This window comes from Balaenoptera ricei, chromosome 13, assembly GCF_028023285.1.
Source record: "Balaenoptera ricei isolate mBalRic1 chromosome 13, mBalRic1.hap2, whole genome shotgun sequence".
NCBI classification, from domain to species: domain Eukaryota; kingdom Metazoa; phylum Chordata; class Mammalia; order Artiodactyla; family Balaenopteridae; genus Balaenoptera; species Balaenoptera ricei.
This window is the reverse complement of record NC_082651.1, coordinates 66,438,826-66,459,634: the sequence shown is the minus strand read 5'-3', so window position 1 is coordinate 66,459,634 and position 20,809 is coordinate 66,438,826. Positions and strand designations below refer to the sequence as shown.

Below are 20,809 nucleotides of genomic sequence, written 5' to 3'. Positions count from 1 at the left end.
TTTGTCTAGACTAAAAAACCAACATTGGTACTATTCTATTAACTGGACTCCAGACTTTATCTGGATTTCACCAGTTTTTCTGGTAATTCCCTTTTTCTGGGCCAGGATCCAATCTGGGTACCACATTACATTTAGTACCTTTGCCTTTTGGGCCCCCATACATTTGTATAACTATCTTTGATTTTTAAAAAAGAAGGAAAAGTTTGTAATGCATCAACTACTTAAGCCTTGAGTTTAAGAAGATGAATTCTAGGCTAGGCTAGTCTGCTTTGGTTTGAATCCTGACTTGCCACCTAAGTTGTATTGTCTGGGTACACTAGGTATCTCACTTTTCTCAATTGTAAAATAATAATATGAATAGTGCTAACTGTACGAAGTTGTTACTCGATTTAAATGATATAATGCACATCAATCTCTTAATATAAAGCCTGGCATGAAGAGCTAACAAAAAAACTAAGCATTTTTGTTATTGCTGTTTATATTAGTTTTTTAGTCAAAAGAACAACATACTAATCTTTAGAAACCCTTGGGGAAAATCTTGTCCATGGGCCTGAGGCATCCCTGACACTACCTCTTCTGTTTGATAGGAAGCAGATGGGATCGACAGATTGTGTTATTCTTGTGCAGGGCTTGCCAATGTCCATGTGCCCCCTCTAAGAAATAGTGTGCCAAATGTAGAAAGGAGAGGGGGAATTTTGCAGTATCTGAATGTCCTTTGTTGAAATTTTATGATTTGCTTTGTTTAAAGATTTTTGGTTAAAGGTCTCTTTGAGAATTGTTTGCTTTTTTGATATTTGTTTTTTTAAAGGGTAGAATTTAAATGAGTTAATGTTTGTGAAGCATTTAAAACAGTGCCTGCCACAGAATGAGTGCTGTGGAAGTATTTACTTATTCTTCAGTGCTTCAAATAAGATAAAAGCATATTATGATTACTCGTTATAATGAGCCTCTGGAGCAAAAATTAACTGAAATAAGAGGTGAGAGGACCATTAACCCTCTCAGGTTAGTCACCTGGTTGTCCTTGAAAGGGTTTGGTTTCTGACCAAAGCTCTCTGCAGTCCGCCCCCTCATGCTGTTGAGACTGCAAAAGATTCTTACCTTTGGCCAAGAGCCTGATAAAAGTGTGAGAAGTATCTGGCATTTGTAATTATGAGGGAATAAAGGCAGAATGAAGTGGTTCAGGCATTTTTTTTCTCTACATGTCCTGCAATTTAAATATCATTACAATTAAAAGTATCTAAGTGTGGTTGCTCAGGAATAAGTGGTCTTAATTTTGGTAGAACCTAGAGAGACAGCATTAAATTAGTTTTAAAACATTTTGGTTATGGAAAATTTCAGACATACATAAAGGTTGAAATAACAATGTAAATGGAGCCCCCATGTACCTATCACCCTACTTCAACAATTATTAACATAGAGCCAATTAAAGATAGTATTTTTAAATTGCTGTGAACTCTCATAACATCATTAGTCTAACAGCAATCATATTCAGTTTTTGTATATTTTCCTTTATATGTACAAATTTTACATTATTACATGAGTACAATTTTTGTATTATTTATGTTTCTAAGTAGTATTAGCAATAATCATTTTAGTGGGGATCACAATTTTTATTTTATGCCCCTCAACTCCCCCGTCTTTATTAGCTCCTCTTTCCATATTCTATTTTGACTTTAGCTTAGAAAGGGCACTCATATTTTTATGTTGCAGTAGATGCCAAGATGATGCATCTTGGTTTCTATGTATTTATAAACAATAGACATCTTCTAATATAGAGGTGTCTTTTTCTCTTTAATCTTTGGTGGGGGTAGGTGAGGAGTGCATGTAAATTTTTAAAAGTTAAATGATTGAAGGACAACTGTACTCCAGTTTTTAACTTAATTGCATCCTTTCAGTATCCCTAATAAATAGCAGTCTTTTAAGAAATGTCTTAATGTTAACCAGACACCTGCTAGATCTGCCCTCTGGAATAAATGAATATGCCATTTCTTCTTTTACAAGGACACAGGGACTTATTACCTCCTCTCTAGTCTAAGCAGTCCCAGGTTCTTCAGATGTTTGTTATATGATGTGTTTTTTGAGCTGCCTGCTGTTCTCATTCTTCTGCTTGGGATATATTTTAGTTTTGTCAATGTTCCTCTTAAAATGTGGTACTTTAGAACAGAATGTGTTGTTTTATATGTTTGGTAAGTCAGAGTACTGAACCTTATAGCTTTAATGAGCTTGACTTGGGAACCATGGTTCAGCCTCCCATAATGTGAGCATTGTCAAATGCAGATTATTTCTAGTAAGCCAGCTACTTCATTTGGTGCTCACTTGCTCATTCAATCATTCCATAAGTATTTATGGAGTGCTTACCATGTGCCACGTGTAGTTTTAATCATTTTGTCAGTGAGCAAGACAGATGTTTCTCTTCTCTTGGAGCTCACATTCTAGTTGGTATCAGAAAAGTAAAGAATTTAATGAGAAACTTTCAGCAAGCTATGAGTAAAAGAAAACTGGAAAATGAGCTGTGAAGTTATTAGGAGACTACTTTATATTGGGTAGTCAGGAAAGGTCTCTTTGAGTTGACAGCTGGGCTGAGATCTAAATGTCAAGAAGGAGCCAGCCATGCAAGTACGGGGGTGGAGAGGTAAGGGTGATTCCAAGAAGAGAAAACAGTAAAAACAGAAGTCCAGAGGTAAGGGAACAAGCTTGACATGTTGAGTGAATAGAAAAGTCCACAGTGGCTAGAGAGTGTAAGTGATGATGGAAGAGTTATAGGAAGTAAGGTTGAAGAACTAAACAGGGGTCAGATCATAGAGGGCTGTAAGTAAGTTTGGGTTTTCTTTTAAATTCAATGGGAAGTCAAGAGTGACATGATTTCATTACATTGAAGAAAGATCACTCTGGTGAATGAATTACAGAGAGGCAGAAGTGGAAGCAGGACCACTAGTTACAGTAGTATTCTAGGCAAGAGACGATGGTCACTTTGACTGGGATGGTGCAGCTACAGATGAGAGATGTGGACTGATTCTGATTCGGGATATATTTGGAGATATAACTGATAGGATTTGCTAATGAAATAAATGGTGTGTTTGAGAGAATGCAGAGTCAATGTTCTGACATACAGATATTTTTGTTCATGTGAGGAAACAGATTTGTTTCAACTCTGGAGAAAAAACCTGGCATATTTTAAATATTTACTATGGTGTGTGTTGTTGATGGTTAAGAGAATGGACTCTGGAGCCAGACAGCTTGGTTACAATAGCTCTGCTGCCTACCTTGGACAAGTTACTCAGCCATTCTTTGGCTCAGCACCCTCATCTATAAAATGAGGACAATAATAATATCTACCTTGTAAGGTTGTTGCAAAGATTAAATGAGTTGATTGATATAGGTGTAGTAGGCTTCAGTGGCTGCTAATATTAAAGAGCCTATGTAAATGTTAACTTTTATTATTTTAAAGGTTTTTGCAAGGGTAATTTTGAGTCTACATAATGTTAGCCATATGCTGACTTTATACACCAATCCCTATGTAAGATACAGTTCTCTTTAATTGGAGCTTCGTATTTTTTGTTTTTCCTCAGGGACATCTGTAATTTTTTGTTTACTGCCATTGTGAAAGTATGAAAAAATTATTTTTTGTTTTCCTGTAGCTCTGTGTTGCTAGCTAAAATCTGCTTAATACTGCATTTGTATCAAGTCTCTTTCAGAGTGTGCTTATACTACAGTATCTTACACTGAAGAAATGTCTTGCAAGAGGTACCAGAAATATTGGGTTTTTGCTAACATGCCTCGTAATACAGATTTTATATTCCTGTTTAGAAAAGTATCTGTTAATCCTATTTCTATAAAATTATAAAATACACCATGAGAATTTTGTTTTCACCTTGTCTCTTACAGAAGTGCAGTTCATTTAAGTAGAATTTGATACTTTTATTTATATCATAGCAGTACTAAATATTTAGTCTTGTTCTAAATTCTTTTCAGAAAGGGGCTTTTCTGTCTGTTAGTGGTATATACATCTCTTTATGAATTTATGATATGCTTTGCCCTAGTTTGATGCTAACTTATAGAGACCATTAATTACGTCTCAGTTTTTATCTTGCATTGAGTGTAGAATTCATGCTTTTTATTTATTCTTTTTAATAGCAGGATTCACCAGTGGGTTTACTACTTCAAGGAAATGACAGTATATTAAAATGAGCAGGATGTATCTGCTAGGTGTTAATGGCTCACTCACCATGTCAGTATGAGTGATTGTTTCTTTGATTTGTTTGCAGGGGAAATAAAAACCTTTGGGTATCAATATATTGATATTTATAATGGTTTACATTTTTATAGATTATAGCTTTTGATTGCTAAAGAAGGATTCACTATAAAGGAATTTTCCTAGTTGAAATAACATTCATTAAATGGCATTAAATTTGTTATTTAATTTTTATTACATTTACATGGTTTAAAATGGAAAAGGTACAACATGGTGTATAATGGAGAGTATATCTTTCATTCCTGTCTTCCAGCCTCTTGATTTTTCTTTCCCAAAGGTATCAGTTCTGTGTATGCTTCCAGAAAATGAATATATACATTTATGCATGAATATATACAGCTATGCATGTGCACACATGCACACACGTGTGTATATATTCTTTTTTAAAAAACTGTAGGGTATTATGATTTATGTTTTATCATTAAGTATGTATCATAATTCATCCCTATTAAATAAAATTATCAGTTCCCAAATGAGTGATACTAAGATTTTTTTGTGTGTTTTACTTCTGCCTACATATCATTTTGTACGTGTAGGAGTAAACCTGTAGGTAAATTTTTAGAATTTGGCTGAAGACTATGTGCAACTGTAATTTCTGGTACGCTTTATTAAATTGACTTCCACTGAGATTGTACCAGTCTGTTGGTGCCAGCAGTGTATGTTTCTGCATCATCTCGTCAAGAGAATGATTACCAAACCTTTGATAATCTGACACATGGAAAATGTTATCTTAGTGTAGTCTTAATTTTCATTTCTTTTCTGAGTGTGAAGTTGGGTGTAGTTTAAGATCCATTTGTGGGTTTTTTTGGTCCATTTTTCTATCATGTTGGTCATTTTCTTACTGATTTATGGGACCTTTTTTATATTAGGGAAATGAGCTCATGATATGCAATACAGTTTTTTATTTCTTTTTTTTTTTTATGCTTTGTGAGCACTTTGAACATTCTGTACTTTATTTTTATTTATTTATTTATTTATTTTGGCTGTGTTGGGTCTTCATTTCTGTGCGAGGGCTTTCTCTAGTTGTGGCAAGTGGGGGCCACTCTTCATCGCGGTGCGCGGGCCTCTCACTGTCGCGGCCTCTCTTGCTGCGGAGCACAGGCTCCAGACACGCAGGCTCAGTAGTTGTGGCTCATGGGCCTAGTTGCTCCGCGGCATGTGGGATCTTCCCAGACCAGGGCTCGAACCCGTGTCCCCTGCACTGGCAGGCAGATTCTCAACCACTGCGCCACCAGGGAAGCCCAGTTTTTTATTTCTTATCCATGTAGTGTGCTTTTGTTTTACTTTATGCTTCCTTAATTTAGTGTGTTTTCTTTTTTAATTAAAATAAACATTTACACAGTTTAAAGAACCAAATAGTCCTATAAACTCCTCTTCTTGGAGAAGATTCCCCAGAACCATTTTGAACTCTTGCAGCTGATTCCTTTGGAATTTATCTTCAAATTTCTAAACAACTGTGCTTATTGATTTTTTTTAGTTCTAGGAATTATCTATCCCATTATGGAAGGTGAGATTTAATCACTCCTTTACCCCAAACACACACACATGCACATACACTCCACATACCCCTCTCGCCCCCCCCCCCAAACCCCCCCGTTCTTCCTCATGTTTTCCAGATAGGATTACTTTTTATTTCCTGCACAATTTCTTGTTTTCCTTGGAGTTAATAAGTTTTGTTTGGTGTACTAATCATTAATTTAACCCCCAGTTGAGATCAGTGTCATTCTGATTCTTGAGCTTTTGTATGAAACCTTTTTCTTTCTCTCTGAAAGCATATAGGCTCTACCTACCTCCAGTGTTCTGAAATTTTTGATAATGTGCCTTTGTAAGTATCTGTTTTCATCCATTGTGCTTGGCACAGAGTGGGCCCTCTCAGTCTTGAAATTGATGCCCTTCAGTTTGGAAATTTTTTTAGATTATTTAAAAAAAATATTTCTTCTCCAGTTTTCTGTGTTCTCTTACTCCTGTTATTTGGCTCTTGAACCTCCGGGACTGATCCTCTGCTGTTTTACCATGTCTGCCTTGTGCTCTAATTTCTGGGAGTTTCCTTCAATTTTTATCTTCCCAGCTTTCTCTTCTATGATTATGTTTTTACTTTACAGGAGCTCTTTTGTTCCTCTGAATGTTCTGTTTTTCCTTTTAACAACATCCTGTATTCAAAATCTTATCTTTCTGAAAGGAGTTTGCTCACTTGCTTCTTTCCTCCCTTCTTTCCTTAAATTTTCTTTTCCTAACCTCATCCCTTTCTCTTCCAAATTGCCCTTTTCTGCTTGTTTTGGCCCCCCTCTCTTCTTCTAGGGAACTTCTTCTATGTTTGACCATGGACTGTCTGCTTATATTTTAAAGTGGGCATTGAATAGCTGATTGGAAGCTCTGTGCTTGTCCGTGGGATTTGTTGGCTGTGGGTTTCACTGTAGGGTGATTTGGCTGAACTATTTGAGTAACCTCCAATGTTAGCACCTTTTGATTTTCCTTTTGGGCTAGTGAGATTCTAAAGAGTAGAAAAACTCTTCTCATCTTTTTTAGAGGGTATACATTTGATTGCCATCATTTTGAAAATCAAGTGTCTGAAAAAGGTTAGTATGTCAAATAATAAGTATAAACTTTCACTTACGTTTTTTAAGTGTAGCTTCCAGCCCTCATCTCTGCCTGGTATTCTTCAGTTCCCAAAGTCCTGTTTTACCTTCTTCAGAAATAAGCCTTCTCTTTGGGGAGTGAGCGTTGTATTCATTCATTCTGCTACACTGAACGGGAGAGGAGAATTCTGGGGAGTCCAACTACTTCTTCAGTACACTTTCAGTCAGTGCTCCAGTTTGTAGCCCCAGCTTCACTTCCACTTCCAGAGGAGTTTAAGCTAGTTTGCTTTTTTCTTTCCTCGCAGCTGGCTTAGTTTGTAACTTAGCATTCCACTAAGGGTCTTGGTTCTTCTGCTTCCCAGGCTTCACGGTGTACTTGTTGCTGTCTCCACTCCCATTAACTTTATCTTTATGGATATAAAAGGTCCCTTATGAAGTGTAGCAGAATTTTAGAACAGAAGAGAAACAAATGTTTATGTTCAGTCCTTCATCTTTAACTGGAAGTCCTTTACGTGAGTCATTAAATATTTTAGCTCATTCAGAGATAAGCTTGGATCAGGTAAAACTAAATGTCTCAGCCTTTTTGTGGCTGTTGTTTTTCATCTGTTTGTGCTATTAGAAAGTTCTTTGAGAATCTGATGAATGTTTCGAACTTCCTCTGAGAAAAAATATTTAAAATAAATACACAGTATTTTGTATACATTTTATTTTTTAGAATTTACATTCTATCAGTTAGGGGTATTCTGTACTGAAATGGTAGTCCCTTCTTTTGTCAAACAGTGCCCAGCAACATGGAGAAGCGTTGACTTCCTTTATGTAGAATGTAAAACTAAAATTCCGCCAAAGATAGCTGTGCCAAATTAGTGACTCCTTTAAAAAAAAAAAAAAGAAAATCCAAATTGGGTAAATAAGAAAAATATAATAAGCAAGCATAATTCTGTGAAAAGGTAAATTTCAGCAAGAAGACTGCTTTTGGTTTGAATAAAATGTTGATATTGAAACTTGGTTCCGCATGACATGAGCACATTTAGAGTGGTGTAAATGTTAGTATTTAATATAAGGCTCATCATAAAACAGTATATAGTTAATTGCCTTGTGTGTGAGAGACGCTACTTCCAAGAGTTCAGAAGGATGATAAATACTTTTGATTGGAGTGTTTTATAAAATTTCATATAAGAGGATGTGCTTGACTTGGAGGTTTTGTTTTATTTTTTTTTTTAAGTTGGCGTAGAGGATATGGTTGCTATCATTTTGGAAGCTTTGGGGAACAAGCCCACATAACTTTTAACTTTCATTTAGAAATTGCGAAATCTGGTTCAAGTTCTTGTCCTTTTTTATTTTTCTTTACATTAATCAGGTATTACGTATGAGATATGAACTTGGCCAGTGGTACTGTTCTATCTATTATGAGTTGTATTTTGGTCTTACAGTGTCATATATAATCTTTTACCTGTTGGTAGCTGGTAATTCACTTACTAATCAGACTCCCAAAACATAGAATTTCAGAACAGTAGATGTTCAATATTGTCATGTATAGCTTTTTTTCTAAGAAAACAGATACTTGGTAGAGCAAGGAATCAAACCCAATGTTTAGGCATTCTTTTTCTTGTTTCCTACAGTTCACTGTCTTAAGATTATATGTTTATGGTATGTGTATGTATTTTGGGTACAAGTTGGTACTCTTTTATTTATTATCAGAAAATGTTTACTTTTTTAGGTGCTATAGATTTCTTGGTTCTTTTGAAGTCTAGATCGATGTGTGTACTCAAACGCATAGTTTTCTAGGGTTTCTATTGCATGAAGGTTTCCCAGATCATTTCAGTAAAATATGGCACTTGGTCCTAATAATCTCTTCTAATAGATACTTTTGTAATTCATATGAGAAAGTTTTCATGGCCAAACCTTATAGGTGATTCTATGAAGCGAAACTGTTAATAGTTAAAATGACTTTATGAGTATGTGAGAGTAAACTATTACTTCTTAAAAAAAAAAAAAAAATCCAGGTCCAAGCAGGTAGTGGTCAGTCCTCTCATTCCCAGCTCTTTTTCTTAAGCCAAAATTTTTCTCCCCTTCGGGAGACTCTGTCCCTTTTTACTATTGCCCCTCAGTATTGACTGAGGCAGAGAGCATTCAATTTACCTTCAGTGCCCTCTCTAGAACATGGACATGAGACTTTTCCTACTTAATTTGACATGAGATAATTGAGATAAGAACTTTTAAACTTTATTAAAGTTAGAGGAAATCCAAGGGGAAATAAACATAGAGCACAATAGCCAAATACATAATCTAGTCTATGCCTAGCCTGCGTACAGCGTCATTCGTATGCTATAATTCTTGGATTGCCTTCTTGTGGTGGACACCATTTAAGCATCCGTTATTCCAGATTCCACTCCTGGATGCTGTCCTCCCTGGAAGTCTTCCTTTGAGAGAATGAGAGTCTTCTATAACACAGGAGTGATGAGTTCAGGGATTTTTTTTTTTTTTTTGGCTTGAGTCCTTTCTCTTTTCGGTAATGTAAGGAATGTCTATTTTCTTTATGGAATCTACTCCAGTTCTAGGGGGTGTATGGACTTAGGGTAAAGGCCACATAAGAAATTTATCACATTTATTGGGGATGGAAATGTTGCTTTGTTAAACCACTTCTGTCAAACTAATTAAAAAAGAAATCTTCCAACACTTATTTAGTATTTGTTTTGGCAGGAAAATAAAGAAACAAATTACTATTTTGGGAAATAGGTATACACAGAAGGACCATTAATTATGCAGAGTAGCATGTGCTAAGTGGATGGTAAAGAACTAAGTGTTAATGAAGTTTAGTAGAGCACCATGGAGGAAAGGATTTCTGGGAAAGATAGGACCCAAATCTGACATTTCAGGAAGGATGTAACTGTGCAAGGATGGGAGGAAGTTAAGGAAGGAGGGCACAATTTTAAAAATAATTCATTGTCTAAATTATGGTAGACAAAACAGCCCTGCTTTTGATTTTAGACTATATTAGAATCAGTTAGTACAAATGTTCAGTACAATAAGTGTTTTTTCCTTCACCTTTATATTTCTAAGTTACTTGTTATTTGAAAAAATGAAGCTATATTCTTTGAGGACCTATTATTGTTTCCTACTGTGCTGTCAGTTTTGTTTATAAATATGTAATATAGGTGGCTAGATTGTAAACTGAGGACAGCTTTGAAGTAAGTTGGTCCCTCTTACTTGATTGATGAGAACAAATCAGCCAATCTGCCAGCAAAGGCAAGGGAACTAGAACTTTAAATTCAAAAGAATTTTTAAAACACAATGCTTCCGATAATTTTTCTTGTTCTTTGTCAGAGTTTATCATCAAAATAAATTATTAGCCAAGTGCACTATGTTTAATGTTTTTAGGCATAGTAGAGAGTTTTATCCAGGAAATCGGGTGTTTTGTAAGTTGAGATTAGCTTTTGTTCTTCTCCGGCAACTATGAATCCACTTCTTTAGATGAAGTTCTATTCCCTAGATATGTTTAGGGGGAAAGGGAGAAAAAAGCCTCTGTTATATGGATCATTTGATTCAAGGAGTAGAGATGACTTTGAGTGAGCTAAAGAGGGGTTTAGAAAACGGGAACCTAATACTCAGTTTTGAAAATGTTTTATTTGGTGATGAGTAGTGTTAGTATCTTAGTATGTGCTTTTGCATGTATTTGACCTTATTTTGAACATTATAGTAATATTTCAATTTGAGTATTTAAACAGCCCTTTAAGTTTCGTTTAACCAAATTTTGGCTTGTTATGTGTAAAGATTGCCCACCCTCTTCCCTCACCCCCTTTCAGAGTTGGTTTGTAAGCAAACTCAAAGGTATCAGAGTTTTTTTTTTTTTATATTTATTTTTGGCTGTGTTGGGTCTCCGTTTCTGTGCGAGGGCCTTCTCTAGTTGCGGCGAGCGGGGGCCACTCTTCATCGTGGTGCACGGACCTCTCACTATCGCGGCCTCTCGTTGCGGAGCACAGGCTCCAGACGCGCAGGCTCAGTAGTTGTGGCTCACGGGCCCAGCCGCTCCGTGGCATGTGGGATCTTCCCAGACCAGGGCTCGAACCCGTGTCCCCTGCATTGGCAGGCAGATTCTCAACCACTGCACCACCAGGGAAGCCCGGTATCAGAGTTTTTTAATGTGGAGGCTTATTCCAGAAAAAAATGTCAACTCTAAATCTACCCATCTAAATTTTAAGGCTTCTAGAACTTTTTTCCAGATTTGTTCTTCTCAATGAAAAGCAGTTATTATCAGTTTGGTTTGCTACTCGCTTAGGCAAGAAGGGCATGACACATCTTTGAGTTCCCAAATCTGTGATTCTAAGATAAGTAGACAGTGGACATCTCAGTAGGAAATAATATTATTAGAATTTTAGTGCTTCTGCTTTGCTCCTTGAAATGCTCATGTACACACACACACACACACACACACACACACACACACACACCAACCATACCAAATTAATTGTGCCTCTTACTCTTCTTCTGGTCTTTGTATATGCTGGCTATTTCCTTCTCCCACTTCCACCTTTTAGGTCCCAGCTTAGGCTTCTTCCTTTGGAAAAAGTTTAACTACCTAAGACTTTTTTGATACCTCTTCTTGGCATACCTATATTTATCCCATTATAGCCCCTGTATCACAGTGTGCCTTCAAAACCTGTGCACTGGTCTTTATCTTCCACCAGGCTATACATTCCTTTAGGGATAGGGGCATCTTATTCCTAGTACTTAATACAGTGCCTGGCATGTAGTAGGCAGTCAGAAAATTCTTGAGTGAGTGTCTAATGTACTGTGGTTAAAGTACGTTTAAGGTATTCCTGTGGCAAATACAAGTATGTATGATTTATTGTTGTATTTTATGCACTGATTATGAATGAAAAATTTTAGAATCAGCCCAGAATTGAATGCTGTATAATATATACACACATGTGAAACCTTTTAAGTGATTATTAAAAATGTGATAAAGTGATTATAGCAAATTACTTAAATAGAAAAGACAGCCAGTAGTCCCCAGTCTTCCGTGTATAACTCCCTTAAAAATACCATTTCTCAGGTGCTTACTTTATAGTACAATTACTGTGTTCCATTGATTAAGCAAATAAATAATAACATTATGCTGCTCTGAGTTCAGTAATGTATTTATCTCAAAGAAGGCAATGGAAAAAGACAGATGTGCAGAGAATATTGCTCATTCAGTCTTTAGACAATGCTTGCTATGCATATATTCTCTCTCAGTCTTGTAAAACCTCTTAGGCCCACAGAGTTGTATAGATCAAGTGGTCTCTACAGGGAGTATGCAGGACCATCCATCAGTATTATTTTTTTAAAGATTAGAACCTTTGTTTATTGTCTTTCATCTTGAAAAAGGCAAATTACATTTAATATAGTGATTGACACTGGCTTCCCCACACTGTTGGTATGTTCAAATGGGCTGGTGAGAGATCCTAAGGAACGGTAGAATTTTTACTTCCTCACTTGTATTCATTGCTGTATCACACTGAAGTTTACTTGTGATTACATTGATTTCCATGTGATCTAGTTTTTTGTTTTTGTTATTTTAATTTGTCTTTTGGCTGCATTGGGTCTTTGTTGCTGCGCACGGGCTTTCTCTAGTTGCGGTGAGCTGGGGCTACTCTTTGTTGCGGTGCGCAGGCTTCTCATTGTGGTGGCTTCTCTTGTTGTGGAGCACAGGCTCCAGGGGCGCAGGCTTCAGTAGTTGCAGCACCCGGGCTCAGTAGTTGTGGCTCGCGGGCTCTAGAGCGCAGGCTCAGTAGTTGTGGCACACGGGCTTAGCAGCTCCGCGGCATGTGGGATCTTCCCAGACCAGGGCTCGAACCTGTGTCCCCTGCGTTGGCAGGTGGACTCCCAACCACTGAGCCACCAGGAAAGTCCCTCCATGTGATCTAGTTTTAACTAAACAGTCTTCAAAAAATGAGCAAGTGACTGACTGTAAAAGATGCCTATCAAAACATTAGATTGATTTTAATTATAATAGAGCACATACAAGCACACAGCGTAAAAAATGTTAGAACTCCTAATCCCAGTATGGGCTCTTATTATGGGGCAAAACCTATAATATAATCAGATCTCAAATATCAACCTCTCAAAATTTGAGATTGTGAAAGATTATTTGAAATGTGGATCTCTATTTACTGTTGTTGAAACCATAGCTTGGCTAAGTGTATAGTGTGCTTGACATATGGCTAAACCATAGCATAAAATCATAGCAAATTAGCAAGACATTTAAAAAATTGCATTCTGAGGGTAAAAACTAACCTTTATGAGTTTTCCCGCCCCCCAGAGGTGTTTGATAGAGCCATACAATATTCAATACAGTAACTACAAAATTTCACTAAATTTAATTATAAATGTTTACAAGGCCCTTTGAGGTTTCTTGTTGAGTAGTAAAAGACAAAGCATACCACTGGGGAAACACTAGTTTTTCCTGCCTTGGTCAAAATGACTGAAATAATACGTAGAATATATGGCCAAAAATTAAAATAAATTCCTTTGTCATCACATGCCTTTGAAACATGTAGTAATCATTGCCAAGTTGAAGAAACCAGTATGAGAACAATTACACATGGGAGATTTAAGATTGACTAAAATATAGGTGTTTGTAACATACTTTCCTCTTAGTATTTGCTAAGTTTTGTTTCAGTAGTAAAGTCTGTTTTTGGGGGGGAGTGAAGAGTAAAAGCAAAGAGATGCTAGACAAATGTATATTCTCAACAGTAAATGCTTCTTTAATAAAGATAACCTTTTTTGGAAGAAAAATCATAGTCACTTAAGATGAAAATCGTTCACTGCAACATTCATAGGAAAATTACTGCAGCAAAGAAATTGAACCAGGAGTTCAGAGCTATTAGGGTGTCATCAGTGTAGTTAATTTTATAAAAACAAGACCTTTAACTTTAAAATTCAGTGAGCTATTTACAGTGGTGATGCCAAAATATGCAGGCGCTCAAGTCCCCTATATAAAATGGTGTAGTATTTGCATATAACCTATGCACAACCTCCCCATATACTTTAAATCATCTCTAGATTACCTAATACAATATAAATCCCATGTACAGGTTGCTGGTGCAAGGCAAATTCAAGTTTTGCTTTTTGGAACTTTCTGGAATTTTTTTCCCCTGGGTATTTTCGACTTGTGGTTGGTTGAATCTGAGGATGTGGAACCAGCTGATACTGAGGGCTTACTATGAATGAAATGAGAAATGACCAAGAAGGTACAGTCTGCCACATAGAGTTTTGATGAATATCTCATAGCAAAGTTTTTTGCTTTTGAAGAGTTAGAGAACTTAAAATAGTAATTGCTAATTCCTATGCAGATATTTTTGGATAAAAGAAAATACACTCTTAATCATGCCATTCAAGATGAAGCTTACTTACTAAGAAAGTAATTGTTTTAAAGAAAATAGTGTTAGCAAAAGAACAGTTGAGAAACAAATGTTTGGAGATGGTTTGTTTGTGAATTTTGTTGGGGGAAAAAAGATCATCTACATAAACTTTAAGCACTTGGGAATTTAGGTATATGTTCTAGGAAAACTCACACATGTGCACCACGATTGTTCAAAACAGCACTGTTTTATACTTTAAAAAAATGAGAAATAACTCATTGATAGTGGAATGGATAAAAATTGTGGTACAAACATACAGTGGCATATAGTGAATGAACTACAGCTCTGTGCATCAATGTAAATGAAATAGTGTTGAGCTGGAAAAAAAAAGTACTAGAGTAAAACATACTGTATTTTACATCAGTGTAAGGTGTCAAACATATAAAACTAAACAACCACACATGAATATGGTTAAACTAGAAGAAATACTAATTATAAAATTCAGTATAATAGGAGGCTTCAGTGGTCTTGATAATGTTCTATTTCTTAAACTGTATGGTAGTTTTAGTACTCTTTAGCTGTGTGTATACATTATATAAAATATGTATGATATTTCATGATGTTTAAAGAATTAAATCATTATGGGACAACCCTAACTTTAAAATGAGATCAATATTGAACGTAAAAAAAATTTTACTAATTTGTGAAAGAATGCATTCCTAGTTACAGCCAATAGGTGTGCTGGTGACCGAAGCTCAGTTAATTAGACACTTAGATACCTGTTTCGCAAACTTTGAATCTTGAGCAAGTGACTTTCAGAAAGGAATTAGACGGAAGGTAGAGATCACTGCAGCAGCAGGCAAGGCTGTTCTTCGTGTAACTTTCACAGTGTTTGGCTGCCCAGCCTCAGGGCTCCTCTGTTCCCTGATGGTTTTCCAAGCTGGCGTTCCAGGCTCCCTTTGATTCTTAGGGTCTCCTATAGCTTTCTATTGAAGACCCCTCCTTCCTTCTCTCTTTATCCCTAAATTAAAAACAAATTTGGAAATAGGAATTTCCAAACTATTTTTAAAACTCTTCTAAATGAGGAACTCTTGTGAATTTTGAGCCCATTTCTTGAAATGTGAAACAGCAGAACCTTAATTTGAAGAACATCAAGATAAGGGAAATGACAACAAATTTTTTTTATAATTGGTAGTTGGGATTGAAGAGTGGGTGATAAATACAGTCAACAATTCAGTTTCATTTGCGTTTAGGTATCTTTATAAGGGTTTTTTTTTTTTTTCAGGTGAAATAAGCATTAAAAACAATCTAAATTAAAATGTGCTTAGAACTAGGCTTTCAAATCATTGTATCAAAATATCAAACCAATGTGCTAACAAATAAGCATATTCTATTACATTGTTCTCAATACAAAATATAATTTTTTATCGTACTTGAATGAAATTAATTTTTAGGTCTGAGTAAAATCTTGTCCTTCCAAAATTCCTTTTTATAAATATTTGTGTTTGTAATTTATTAGTACAGTATTATATATAACTCATGAAAATTTATAAAATTGCTGTAATTTATAAGTATTATATATGGTGGTTCATTGGGTTTTTAGGAATAGGAATATTTAGTTTTATTGTAAAGTTAGGTAATGGTTACAGCTGAAAAAGATATCTCACAAAGATACCTAGATCCAAATGAAAGTCAGCTGAGCTAGACTAGTGTGTCTCAAAATGTGATTCTTTAGTCACCAACATGCTTTTTTGAAGATCCCATCCAAGATCTACTGGAAAAAAAAAAAATTGGTGTGGGGATAGGGCCATGGAATTTGCATTTTGAGCAAATAATAACAGCAAACATTTTATGGTGTTTACTGTGTCTCAGAAACTATTCTAACTAAGCACTAGATGTTAACTCATTCTTCACTGCAACCCTGTCAGGTGTAGGTACTATTGTTATTATTCCCATTTGACAGAGAAGGAATTTGAGGTACCAGTGACTAGGAAACTCAAGGTCACACAGCTGGCAAGTGTTAGGGCCAGGATTGTATGTGGAAAACGTACCAGGCATTCTCATCCCCACTGTTCCAGTCCAAGTCATTTGAAATTGGAAAAGCTTTATTCTAAAGTAATAGTAAAGCTGAGAGGGAGGGTGATGCATAGTGGTACTTTACAGTTCTCTCTATGGGCTTTAAGTCTTTGTCAGCCAGCACTGAGTGAAAGCTGTCTTAATGCTACTTCATGGATTGTGAAACACGGCAATATTAAGTAGTATGTTCTTTAGCACATCATTAAAGTTATATTTGTTTTTATGGGTTAATGGGCTTCAGTCAATCGAAGTAAAGTTTTTTATTTGACGTGCAGTAAAACCTAAGTAAAATCACATGTTTATAAAACTGAGATTTTATGTTTTAATTAATTTGGGGGGTTGTCTTCAGGATTACTGGGGGGAAAATACTTGATTACAACACTTGCTTTTGGAAGTTTTTCTAAAATATGTTAGCATACTTTTCTACCTTAGTAGATTGAACAAGATGTTGCATCGTTCTGAATATTCTCACTCCTGCGTCTTATATATTGAACCCTAGAGTTATCTTATAAATGGAATTAAAAAAAAAAAAACAGAACTTAACCAGGTTTTGTTTCTTGGTTTCCTTTCTCCTAGAATGGTGGTTCTCAACTTGCTGCACGGACAAATCACCAGAGAGGCATTTTAAAAAAGATATTGATATCTGGGTCCCATCCCCAGAGACTCTAATGCGCTAGGATTGAGAAACTACTATTCTAGAAGAAGGGTATACGGGGAAATTTTCTTGGTTTCTTTTTTGTTGTTGTTCCAGTGAATTTTGATAATACTGAAAAATACACTTGATCAGGAGTTACTAGAAAATAGATGAAATATTGTAGATAAATGCTCTATCAAATTTAAACAGGTAACACCTACAATTTTTTTTTTTTCCTTTCAGATTCATTACTAAACATGGGTGCATTTTTGGATAAACCCAAAACTGAGAAACATAATGCTCATGGTGCTGGGAATGGTTTACGTTACGGCCTGAGTAGCATGCAAGGATGGAGAGTGGAAATGGAAGATGCACACACAGCTGTTGTAGGTATTCCTCACGGCTTGGAAGACTGGTCGTTTTTTGCAGTTTATGATGGTCACGCTGGATCCCGAGTAGCAAATTACTGCTCAACACACTTATTAGAACACATCACTAATAATGAAGACTTTAGGGCAGCTGGAAAATCAGGATCTGCTCTTGAGCCTTCAGTGGAAAACGTCAAGAATGGTATCAGAACTGGCTTTTTGAAAATTGATGAATACATGCGTAACTTTTCAGATCTCAGAAATGGCATGGACAGGAGCGGTTCAACTGCAGTGGGAGTTATGATTTCACCTAAGCATATCTACTTCATCAACTGTGGTGATTCACGGGCTGTTCTGTATAGGAATGGACAAGTCTGCTTTTCTACCCAAGATCACAAACCTTGCAACCCAAGGGAGAAAGAGCGAATCCAAAATGCAGGAGGCAGCGTAATGATACAGCGTGTTAATGGTTCATTAGCAGTGTCTCGTGCTCTGGGGGACTATGATTACAAGTGTGTTGATGGCAAGGGCCCAACAGAACAACTTGTTTCTCCAGAGCCTGAGGTTTATGAAATTTTAAGAGCAGAAGAGGATGAATTTATCATCTTGGCTTGTGATGGGATCTGGGATGTTATGAGTAATGAGGAGCTCTGTGAATTTGTTAAATCTAGGCTTGAGGTATCTGATGACCTGGAAAATGTGTGCAATTGGGTAGTGGACACTTGTTTGCATAAGGTATGTAAGTCTTTTTTGTTATAATTAAAATGCCCTATTAATTTTGAAAAGACACGGTAAGTAAAATTAAGCAAACTTAGTTTTAAAGCTTTTAGTATTTTCTTTAGGGAAGACCTATATATTTAAAAATTATTTTCTTCACCAGAAATGAAACCTTTTTTTTTTTTGGTTGCCATCCTCATTTGTCTTAATCTTCTAATTTGCAAATTAAGTTTAATAAATTTGTGGCATGTTGTCATTTAAATAATTTAGGACTTTTTGTTGTGGCAGAGGCATCTATACACAATTGTGACTTTTGATTAAAATTCTCAACATTGGCAGTAGCCATCTTTTTTTTTTTTGGGGGGGGGGGTGGCGCTGCGCCGTGCGGCTTGTGGGATCTCAGTTCCCCGACCAGGAATTGAACCCAGGCCCCGGTAGTGAAAGCCCAGAATCCTAACCACTAGGCCACCAGGGAACTCCTGGCAATAGCTGTCTAATGCCTGACTATGCAGCAGTTTCATAAAAAAACATGTAGAGAGAGTATGATTCTATATTAGATATACAAAAGATCAAGAGCCACATAGTATTGGAAGATACATCAGAAGCCTAGACTAAGTAAAGTTTTGTAATTTAGTTCTGAGCCCACTAGCAGCTAAGACAAAAACTGAAGTAAGAGTTGTATATTTCTTATTCTGTAGTAAAAGAAGCTTTTTCCTAGCATAAAATCTAAAAGGAATTTACATGTGACTCTATATAAATAATATATGACATGGTAGATAATATTTTTAGAGGAGATAATCAAAATTCTTTTCATATAGATGTTTTTGTCATTACTGATTAAAAAACCGAAGACTAATATAAAGTGCAGTCTTGTTAAGAATTCCTTTGGAACACAAAAGTTTAATTTACATTTGCAATATTTTATGAATCTTAACTTGATACAATAATAGGGAGGAAAATCCAGACTAACAGATAATTAGCAGTTTCCTTGGATGTCTTTAAAATGTTCAGTAGTTTCAAGTGGGTTTTTGACAGCGTCTACCTAGCAGTCAATTAAAATTTGAGTTATCTGGCCAGTGCCTAAAATATGTAAGTATTCTATGACTCTGAAAAGCTATCAAGACAAAACCAACCTTTGGTTATGTGATACAGAGGTTTTGCCTTACTTACTCTGTCTAGATTAGAGCCACTCTGTTTCCTCACCATGTAAGATGCTGTGGAAGATACAGGCATAGCCAAAAAGTTTTTCAAAGGCTCTCTGAGTCTGTGGAAATGCCCAGGTTTTGTTGAAGTATCTACTTCTTTTCCATAGAATGGGAAGAGACAACTTCAAAAAGAGAAAATATAAGGGCTGGTGTTTCCAGCTTTTTTCTGAAAGGATTTTAATGATGGTATCTCTAGCTCTTCTGTTTTTTGTTTGTTTGTTTTTGTATTGTATCCTTTTTGCTTCTCTAGATGAATTAAGTACAGAAATATTGATGGTTGTCAGTGCTGGAATAGTAAGTGGTTCTAAAGATGTCTATCTCCTCGGACTCTATATGGAGAGAGTCTGACCTGCAGCTTTTTGAGACAAAAGCAAGCATATGTTTTTGCCTAACTAGGAAGTGAAAACAGCATTTTCCCGATTATTAAAAAAAAAAAAAAAAAGTTATTGAAAAGCAAGCCAGATAATACAGAATATATATATATATATATATATATTTTAAATTTATATAATACAGAATATGTAAAGAAACACTCAAAAATTTTGCCACCCACCTAAGTGGGCTATCTTCATAATTGCGGTATTTATTTTTTCAGTCTCTTTTGCCTGCCTCTGAATGTGTATATTTTTATAAAAATGAGATCATTATATTTGTTATTCTGTAGTCTACTTTTTCATTCAACAATATACTGTAGAAAGATCTCCATGTCTGTATGTATCTATCAAAATCATTTTTCATGGTTGCATAGCAGAGTGTCATGTAGTTTTGAGGGAATAGCCAGAAATCTATTAGATCTGTAATTTGGAGTAAAGAAAGAAGTTTATATTGTGGATAAACTGCACTCTCCCTTCCATTGAAAGGATGTTAGTTTTCAGGAATTTTGACCCAACCCTTCTGAATGGGGTTTGAGTGATTCTGGTGGTATATCTTCATTTGATAGGTTTCGTCAGTTTAAATTGATTAAATTTTTTTGTTGATGGTGTTAAAAGATTCTAGGCAGAATCCCAGAATCTCAGAAATGGTAAATGATAGTCATAGAGGGACAAGGGGTTGGAACACCAACCTCTTCATTTAATTTAGTTGAATGAAGTTGACCATCATAGTTCCTTTGAATGAAGTTGCATTTAAATTGAAATCAGTTTTGAGAAGCTTGGTTAGCTGTTTTGTGTTGAAACACACAGACATGAATTTTTTGACCTGCCACATGCTACTTATGGAATTAGATAAGCTTCTTATCCATTCCTGTTTTTCTGACTCCATAATTTTGTCATTCCACTTGTTTGTATTGTAAAACCAAGGGTTAGCAATATTATAAAACAATAGGATTAAAATAGAACATATGATTGCTTTGAATTTAGTCTGAAAGATTGAATTTAAATTTTGAAATCCATGGAAAGTAGGTAGACCAGTGCTAGCCCTTAGCAATTGCTCAGTAGGTGTTAGCTGCTTTTTTTTTTTTAATGGTGGAATAAATTTATTTTTTTAAAAAAATTTTTAATTTTTTTATTGGAGTGTAGTTGATTTAACAGTGTTGTTAGTTTCTGCTGTACAGCAGAGTGAATCAGTTATACATATATATATATATATATATATCTCCACTCTTTTTTAGATTCTTTTCCCATATAGATCATTATAGAG

The 20,809-nt window shown here is 35.7% G+C and overlaps 1 protein-coding gene across 4 annotated transcripts in view; it reads left to right on the top strand.

Annotated features, from left to right (window-relative positions):
* The window catches only part of PPM1B (protein phosphatase, Mg2+/Mn2+ dependent 1B), an 81,066-nt gene that overhangs the window by 30,310 nt on the left and 29,947 nt on the right, over nt 1-20,809 (top strand). For 2 of the 4 annotated variants that reach the window (XM_059943448.1, XM_059943446.1), the window contains exon 2: nt 17,125-17,984. The exons of 1 other annotated variant lie outside the window; for it this stretch is intronic. In XM_059943448.1, coding sequence (XP_059799431.1) covers nt 17,139-17,984 — 846 coding nt within the window. In that variant the 5' untranslated portion in view covers nt 17,125-17,138. The remainder of the gene's footprint in view (nt 1-17,124; nt 17,985-20,809) is intronic. One more of the 4 variants, XM_059943449.1, reaches the window with a different exon arrangement.